Consider the following 9575-nt stretch of genomic DNA (forward strand, 5'->3'; position numbering starts at 1 on the left):
CATACCTTTCTTTGGATCAATAGTGCAGGTCATATTTGAAGATGAATAATGAGGAAGAACAGTTCTGCTCATGTCTTCTTTGGGTTTGCGTTTTTCCCAGTGAGCTAAATGATTACTCATTGTAATTGAATATTTGAAAGTTCCGACTTTAACGACGCAAACAAAGATATCTTGCTGTTGTAACTGAATTTAGAAAGGCGCACAGAACATAAGCGGCAACATGCTAAGTGCACCCTCCATTGTGATCATAACCATTCTTTCACTAGAGGCAGTTCTAACCCTCATTGGAAACACCTTTACCATTTTTGTCTTCTGGACTCACAGATCTCATCTAAAACGAACCTGCCTTCTTCTAATCAACCTCGCCGTCGCTGATCTGCTAGTGGGAGTCTCCGAATGCATCATATTAGGAACAGACAAGATCCATAAAATCAGGCCGGCTAAGAGAGAAGAAAATGGTACAAATCCTTCGCCATCAATTCTCCTCCTAGGATCAACTACCTCTGTGCTCTTCCTCGCTCTTATTTCCTTGGAACGTGCTTACGCCGTGTTATGGCCATTTCGTCACCGTGTGGCAAGCGCTAGAGTTTACATTAGCAGCACAGTTTTTGTCTGGGCATTTGGTTTTTGTACGACTGGGATATCTGTATTGTCGGTTTGTTACCCAGCAGTGGTAAACGGAGCACATCTCGTAGCCATTATTCAATCGTGTCTTTTTGTTGCTCTGTTGGTAATCTGTGCAAGTTATCTGAAGATTCGCACGCGACTGCGCTATACAACACCTGAATTAGAAGACACGCACAACAGATCGAGGCAGGCAAGGGAACGTAATTTACGAATGTCACGTACTTTTTTCATAGTCACTGCTCTGTCACTTGTGTTTTGGCTACCGGCGTTTGTGGTGTACTCCATACGAGAGATCTGTAAAACATGTTTCTCTTCTTTGGTGTTGGAGGTTGTGCATGCTCTACGGTTGGCAAATTCCATGGTCAATCCATTTGTGTACACCTTTAGGATGCCAATATTTAAAGATGCTTTAAAAAAATACCTGAGAAGAGAACGTCAAGATTTTGAATTAAGACCTGTGGCATAGGTCGCGTTCGATTGAGCCTCAGTTACGGAATAAGAATAACCCCATAGGGTATGACTTAAAGGGGAAGTATCACAAGAATTTGATGTCATTTGAACTGACCCAAAAACATTTGTCTTTTCAACAGAAACAAGAAAATGATAATACTTTGCTGCTGTCTGTACAAGTGGTCCCTGCAGTATTCAAGAGTTACCTTATCACCCCAGTCCAATAAAACTGCCTATTAGTGTCTCTTGTCAGAGACAGGGTAGGGCGGAATGGATTGAAACTTGAAAAATTTTAGGCTAATTTTTTTCAAGTTCTCGCAATTTTGTTTCCAAAATGCGCTAGAACAGATCAAGAGATGTACCTTTCGAGAATTGAGTTGATTTCTTTCCTCTTGTTGTTATAGAATTATTTTGTAGCTAAGTTAAGGTCTTATTTCACCATTTTAAAGAAAGGATGTCGAAAACACCATGACACTTCCCCTTTAATCCTTTAAGTACCAGTATCAGCATGAATATTCTCCTTGTTGTGCTCCACATATTCTTATGGAACTATAGTTGGGAGAATCTGTATTCTAATCACCTGAACGTGTGATCGAATACTGTGTTGTGTAAGAAGAGATTTTATACTACCTTGTAGACTTGCTTTGCCAGGATCGCTACCTGAGAGAGAGTATTTTGTTTTCTTCTCAGTGCAGTCTTACGATCACAGAAGCCTAGTTTATTTTCGTCGTTCAATTTCTGTTTCTCTTTTTAAACTCTTCTTTTAAAAGTGTTGGGTGTCATGGCAGTAAAAATTTGATTTGTGAATTTACACAACTGAAATTTGAATTAAAAAAACTAACAAACGCCTTCACAGGAAAATTCCTTGTTTGTATAACTTCTCATTTGTCATTTTATCAACAAGATTCAAACCCTATTATATACACTGTTGAGGCCACTAGACGTTGATTACACATTTAAATCGTCACCTAACGCAGTTTTTTTTTTGTTGTTGTTGTTGTCGTTGTTGTTTTGTTTCAAACAAGCATTTCTCTCTCTATTTTTTTTCCAGTGTTACAAATAATTTTATAGTGACTCACTGGAAAAATATAAAATTAGACATGTACACCTGTCACATGCTATTCTACTTGCTAATAATTTAATCTATGATCAGATATCGATATTAAAGTACTTTCTCCTTTTGTAACTTGTTTGTCAAAAGCGTAATACATTTCCGCTTGTGACCGACTACTTACCGACTTACACTGATAGCAAAATTTAAATGCAGGACTATATGGTTTCTCGATCAGGTACATTCGTTTTATTGAAGCCAGTATAGATTCAACCGAGGATACAATTGTCTAAGTTCAAGATTGGCTTTCACCACCAAGACTTTTGACGAACAAAACCGCCAGCTACGCAGGTTAGTTCAGGATATTCAAAGTACTTACAATTTACTTCAGGAAGCTAAGATTGTTTGATGGATGTAGAACACACAGAGATTTCACTGTTCGATTGATTTGAAGAAATTATAGGAAACTCATTTCATTAATGTGTTCTGTCAAGTTCGATATCCGTGTAGTAAATAGCACCCCCACGAAATCGCGTTATCAACATTTTTATCTTCAGCTTTTTTTTGCCACTACTTCCTTTAAAGTGCTACTATGATAACAAATTTAACTGTCCTTTTTCCTTTAGCATTCAAAAGTATAGGTGAGAGGTACTATCCATGCAAATTTTTAACTTGTAATTCTAAAGGGGAGTTAGATTATTTCAAGCGTAATTCCAGGCTTTGGTTTGCCGGATTACAGTTCAAAAATGTACGCGAACCACATGACGAGTTGGGCCGAGTAGAATTACGTCATGTTATCCGTTCGCCAAATCCACAATATCAGAGGTTTTCTAGAGATTGCTTTAAGATAGAGCTGTTTATGCGCACGGAAGCAATAGAGGATGAACTTGAGCTTTTCAGTTGCTTTATCGAGCTGTTTCAGATGACGAGAGGAAAAGCCGCCCCACGGAATTAATCGGCTCAAGCAATTGCTGTTTGAGTAAAGGCGGACATATTTTACGAACTTTAGGGCAACCTTTTAAAGGAAACTGCTTTGTCAGGTTGGTCGGCTATTAAATTAGGGACTGCTTTCAGTTTAATAGCTGTTTCGTCTCCAGGCCATGTTGTCGTTCTGTCGATGCAATGCTGTTGCCTCTAGCACTGTTATGTGCTGCCGGAGATGGTGCATTACGTTACTAAGTTAGCATTTTTTTTCTTTACCTGTTCTAGAGATGGTGAGACAAACAACTCCACGCACCGCACGTTCGTCCTTTGTCTCCTGCTTCTCCCCAGTACAAATGTCAGTTATTAAAAAACGTCAAGCTTTATTTAAAGTATTGTCCCCTAAAGCCTGGTTTTCACTAGCGACGCAAGCACAAGCGCAAGCATAAAAATGCTTATTTCACTCTGAAAACGGCCTCGACGCAAGCATAAGAGGCAAACACAAGGATCAACTTTTTCCCTTATCTTGTGCTTGGGTCGCGTTCGTTTCCACTTGACATCACTTGTGCTTGTGCTTGCGCCTGTTCTTAAGTCGCTAGTGAAAACTAGGCGTAATCGACTTCCCATGAATAACGACGAGCACTCTACGGTGTTCTCCAATAGAAATCAGCTTAACGCCTTTGCCACAAATACCTCTGGACCATCGCACCAACTCGCTTCAAATACTGTGAGCTCCTACTAACACCCCATGACTCCATCCCACCTCCAAGTCACCCACACCCATGAAATCACCCATATGATTCTCCCAGTATTCAACCGTAAAATCACTCGTGAATTTCTCTTTATTTACTCAGAACTTCAGTCATAATAAGTGCCGAGTTGGCTATGATTTTCCAACAAGCGCGTGTGGAATAATTGTTGTATTAAAAACAACCACGAAAACTCCCTAAATCTTGCTGATTCTTTTCCCGTTACGCGTACTTTTACCATATTTGTGGGGCATGGTCTAATGGTTCGTATACCTTGGCCGCCAAATCAATGAAAACTCTTAAACTGCGTTTTCCAATGAGCCGATTTCTCAAAAGTCCGAAAGACTATTTTGCGTAGACGATGTTGTTAAGGATTCCGATATTGAATGAGTGTCTTTAAAATATTTTACGTCTGTCACGCGTTAACAAGTTTGTGCTAGAATTCGTACCAATCGGTTAAAAAACGTTTTCTGTTCATCTGTCCCGGTGAGTTCAGGGTTGGGAGACTTCGCCACCATAGCACAACTGAGACTGAGAACATCTGGGGCCGTGAGTTGCATAGAATTTAACGTCGGGCGTAACCGCTAACGTCAGACCTTCAGCCCAGCCACATTCAGTATTTTAACGTCTGACGATAGCATTTACGCCCGCCGTTAATTATTATGCAACGCGTCCCTGGGTACCCGACAGGAATCAAAACCATGGTCATCGGTACAATGATCGGAAGGTGGTGTGATCGATTTTACTGAACCTAGTAAATGGATAAAGGCCCGTTTAAGCGATTTCAACATTCGCCCAACATTCGTTCAACAAAAGTTGAACGGATGTTGGGCGAATGTTGGAAGAAAGGAGTGTTCAAACGGTTCCAACGCAATTCAACATTTTCAAGAACAAAGGACATGTTGAATTGATGTTGAATGAAAGTTTAAACCAATTTAAACTTGATTCGACACACTTTCAACAAGCTTTCAACAATTTTCTTTTTTCCCTTTCAATAATGTTGAACGACCTGTTCAAACGCCCCCGACATTTGGTTCAACAAAGTGTTGACACTTTGAGCGCTAGCGCTCCGTCACATTCGCATCTGACGAAGGGCTCACGCTCGAAACGTCAGCACTCACGAATCCCTTTACGGTCGCCAAATTACCTTATCAAGTAAACTGCCCAGTTCGCGCGAGTCTCCCAGTGTTTACTGTTAAAGTATCCGGACCGGTTTACAGAAGGTCGTAGGTACGTTTCCTGTCGACGACTCTTTTGTTGTTACGTTGTTGTTGTTGATGAAGACGCAACGAGATAACAAAATGGAAATAAAAATCTTTTGTGCAAATGGAACGGAAAAAGTGGAGTACCTCCGAAGCTAAGGTTTTCCGTTTGTTCCAGGAAATCATGTTTGATCTGCACGCTGCATCTGCATTTTAACCGGAAAATTTTGGCTAAATGGGAAACAGCACCCCAGAAATATCGAGACATCTTGAACGGGTTTGTCTATTCAATCCCGACTATCGAACAGAATTAAATAATTACACCAAGTAAATGAAATAATATATAGATCAACAACTGCTGATAAATTGAAATAAAAGATGATCAAAAAGACGATAACGTTCAGTGGCTCGGGACCGAGCGAATGCTGGTTTCTCTTAAAAAAAAGATGATTCTCTTAATGACATCATCACCGGATAAGCTTTCGAACTGTGGTTCTCGGGTGAATACTTTCGAATAGTTTGAGTCCATATCGAATTACATCCGGGAAGAAAGTTGATCGCAAAACGCAAAAAGGGTATCGAACTAAAAAGTCTATTATTCCTATTGGCTTATGTCTGTTGGTTCGATACCTGTAAAAAACAATAAAACCCACCAAGTCATTTATTCACGACCATGATGCTTGTTTGGAGTGAATACAATTCAGAAAATTTCAACGATGACTTTGTTCATTTTCTCGATGTGTCAAGGTATTCTGCTAGCGTGTATTTGCCTTGTCGTCGAAGCAGGCGCTGGCGATTTTCTTAAGTTTGAAGATTGTTCTAATTCCTTGGTGAAGGGTTGTTATCATCAAAACAGCAGCGTAGCTTTGTGCTTCCATATTCAACGGGATTTTCTGAAACTGACAGACAAGGAAAACAAAATACTGGTTCAATATAGAAGACTACCAGATCAGCGATTTCACGGGCAAGTTCTTGACGTAAACTTCGTTTGGTATGTAAGTTACTTTTTCTTGGTGAATGCAATTCTCTTTCTGTTCAGTTATAACGATCGCGTTGAGGTCAGAAATGGGACCTGTTGTTTTTTCACAGTTTTGTTGCTTATTTACTAAACATTACGTAGCAGGTATAAGTCTAATGTTTTTCGGTTTATTGGCATGAAGCATTTTTTAAAATGAAAACATTGTAGAAAGTAATCAGTGACAATCATTCGCCCATTACGGTCGGGAATCTCGCGCCAAGTGGCCGCCTCCAATCTATAGTCCTAGAAATTTTTATTCCTCTTTCTGCTCAAACAAAACTGAGAAGCGAGGCCGTGACAAACGAGCTTCAGTGCAGTGAGAGAAGAAAACCGCTGCCGTTGCCGATCAGGTTCCATTTTCCTTTTACTTGGTAAGCAATTCCGGCAGGAAGCTAGCTAAAGAAACAGAAAACGAAATATAGGGCCTGATACAAGTCTTACGCGAAACGTCTTCCGTCCAGTTTAATTGTCTGTTTGATTGACGTTTTTTAAATTAGCAATCAAACTTACGTCCGTGACACGGTATGCTCGAATTCTTGCGTGGTCTTTGGATTCAGAACGTGCAGTTATATAAACTTTAGAAACCTCGCGGCCTAATTTTGTTTAAGGAAAAAGAAGAAAGAAAACCACTGGGACCACTATATAAGCTATACATGCATATGAAGCGGTACCAAAGGCTATGGTGACCTATCGTTTTTGAACGATTTTGGTCAGAAAGTCTGAAATGGGTATGGATTTTAAAGGCCAGGCCCCGGTTGTTCAAAGAGCGGATAATTTTATCCACTGGAAGTAGGTCGCTATGCGGCAAATAAATGTGTGCAAGAATTTCCCTATAGCCCTATAATTTGTGTATAGAGTAGAAGCGTATGCCTAATTTACAGCGGTTACCAATAACACGCGACCTACGGCATTCAAAAGAGTCGGATAAAGTTGCGTTTTGGCGGACGTCAATCAAACAAAAGCCGTTGAAATTATTTTGAATTCTGACAAGATTGCAAGGTAAACCGGCAAGAAACTAACAATTTTACCTCGCTAAGAGAAGGTAAACTTTATTCTCAGGTAAATTAAGGCATGGGCCCTCAATAGATCACTCAAAAAGTGAACGGGGGTGGTCTATCTCAGAACACTTTGGCAGTAGAAGGTTGAAACTTTGCCAAATACATATATTGACAAGTTGTGTCAATTTGGTGTTTTTTAATTATGCAAATGTTGTCACGTGACTTTGCACAAAACTGTGCTTGGCCCCTTTTGAATTTTTAAATAATTTTTAAAATACATAGATTTTTCGATTAGTACCCAGTCCCCCAAGACAATTATCCCCCTACGTTAGGCCTTTGCTTAGAAAAATCTTAAGAAGGCCAAGCACAAAAGTGATATAATAAACGCCCTTAACATTATTAAAATGATAAATAAATTAAGGACGCAAGAAAAAGTGTTGCCATTTTAAGATAAAGCTTTTTCAGCCGATGGAAGTCACGTGACCTAATTTGCATAATTTAAAGGTACCAAATTACCGCAAATCAATAATGTATGTATCTGTCAAAGTTTCATCTGCCTACATTAAAAGTGTTTAGAGATAGACAGCCCCCACACTTTTTGAGGCAACAATTTTGGGCCCATGCCTTAATTCACGCGAGTTTAAATTGATTCTCGAGCCAGATCAAGCGCAAATAAAAGGTATTTTTGAATTAAAAATTTCAATTTTCACTGCACGTGATAATTTACTCACTTGCACGCATCGCTGATTTATTATCAGGTGTAGCGATTTCAAATGTTTCATAAAAAAAAACTGCTTCGTCTAAACGATGCCCATTTTTTTTAGATAATCTGGCTTGGAAATCAACTTTCATAAAGTTTACCATCTGTCAGCGGATAAAACTGTCAATTTCTTGGTTCTGTTGCCTTGAAATGGTCTCAGAATTCAAAATAATTTCAACGGCTTCTCTATGATTGACGTCCACTAAAACGCAACTTTATCGGAGTCTTTTGAAGGCGATAGGTCGCGTGTTATTGGTAACCGCTGTAAGTATGTGGTTGTGTGAAAAACTTGCCAGAAGCCAAAATTACATATTTCAGGTCTGAAATAAGGTCACGTTTTGAATAATCGAGCCACACAGCCCAGTCACCAAAAATTCTGAGGAGTCACGCCAGAGTGCTTCCTGTCAAACGATCCCTCAATGGAAACAGGGGTTCGTTGCCAACAATTTATTTGATAAAATAGAAGCATTGCAATGCTTTTTAGTAAGAAATCTTCAATTTCCTTTTTTATTCCTAATTGACAGGCAACATTCAGCTGCAGAGCCCGTGCTCATGCCAGCGGTCAAGACAGCATACACTCTCTCTGACACAGACCAGCTTTTGGCCTATGATTTGCCCAGCAATGAGATACGAGAAATCTCCCCCGTGTTGTACGAGAGCGCTATGAAGAAACTGAGAAACAAACAAGAAATACAACTTTTAGATCGCGTTTCACAAGCTTTGCACGACAAGGCAAAAGGTTTGGCAACAACCCAACCTTTCCACGTGATGACCATGAGCTTGCTGGCAAAGCATGACGCCCATACGCCTGAGCATGAGCCGCAAACCGCTGTCTCTAATCATCGCGGGCACTTTAGAAATCGTGACGACAGGAAGGGACGGTCTTGTAGAGACCTAAGGGACGATCCGTACAACAACAATTGCCTGGGAATGTGCGGCCCGAAATGCTGGTGTTGGTCAATCGTTTGCGATGACTGCTGCTTTCATAAAGGTTGTTATGAACACGATAGGTGTTGCCGCCGCAATGAGTACTCGGGGTATTGTTTGTTGCCTTTTTTTTATCAGTTCAAGTGTGAGGGATATGGGGGATACCCTTTCTGTCTCTAAAAGCCCAATGTTTATGACTATACTAGTGAAACGCCTATCATAGTACAGAAAATAGGTCTCACCACCAATTAGTTGCAACTCGCTAATGTTTGTTTTTCGTTAATTTTTTTACGTTTTTTGTGTGTGTTAGTCATGATTTCTCTACCTCCCCTAAATTCTGTTTGTTCTGTCTTTGATTGTAATAACTGTAATAATATTAATTTTATCCTTAAACAGTTGTAAATCTTTCCCGCCTAGATTAGCTCTCGCTACCTGCGCGCCAGTCTCTCTTTTTTGCTAAATTTTTGAATTTTTGAATAAACTTGAACTTGAACTTGAGCTTTCATTACCTAATCGATGTCAACTTTTTGATTGACATGTTTAAGAAATTAACCTAAACACCATCAGCGTAAAGGGACCCTAAAGGTGCTGTTTCACTAGGCAGTTTTTTTCTTGCAACTTGTCTCGCAATTTTGTTGCGAGACAAGTTGCACGAATCATTTGCCTGGTGTAAGGCATACCCTTAAATGAACATGTCTCGCAATTTTTTTGTTGCCGCAATCGTTGCGAGAAGTAGAAGTCGGTTCTACTTCTCGCAACGGCCGTAACAGCGACAACGCTGTTGACCGCTGTTACGGCCGTTGCGAGACATGTTCATTTCAGGAGTATGTTACACTAGGCAATGACCCATGCAACTTGTATCGCAATGGCGC

General features: G+C 40.0%; 2 protein-coding genes across 2 annotated transcripts; both read left to right on the plus strand.

Annotated features, from left to right (window-relative positions):
* Nucleotides 1–1181, plus strand: LOC146460188 (somatostatin receptor type 3-like). Its single transcript, XM_085088545.1, has one exon. The coding sequence runs from the start codon at nucleotides 221–223 to the stop codon at nucleotides 1091–1093; it is 873 nt and encodes a 290-aa protein (XP_084944671.1). The 5' UTR covers nucleotides 1–220; the 3' UTR covers nucleotides 1094–1181.
* A 4496-nt stretch (nucleotides 1182–5677) lies between these two features.
* LOC146460189 (uncharacterized) lies at nucleotides 5678–9201 on the plus strand. Its single transcript, XM_085088527.1, has 2 exons — nucleotides 5678–5991; nucleotides 8301–9201. Exons 1-2 carry the CDS (start codon nucleotides 5717–5719, stop codon nucleotides 8881–8883), a joined length of 858 nt encoding a protein of 285 aa, XP_084944653.1. The 5' UTR covers nucleotides 5678–5716; the 3' UTR covers nucleotides 8884–9201.
* The last annotated feature ends 374 nt before the right edge of the window (nucleotides 9202–9575 follow it).

The sequence above is a fragment of the Pavona decussata genome, unplaced genomic scaffold (assembly GCF_977016875.1).
Source record: "Pavona decussata unplaced genomic scaffold, jaPavDecu1.1 SCAFFOLD_214, whole genome shotgun sequence".
NCBI lineage: Eukaryota > Metazoa > Cnidaria > Anthozoa > Scleractinia > Agariciidae > Pavona > Pavona decussata.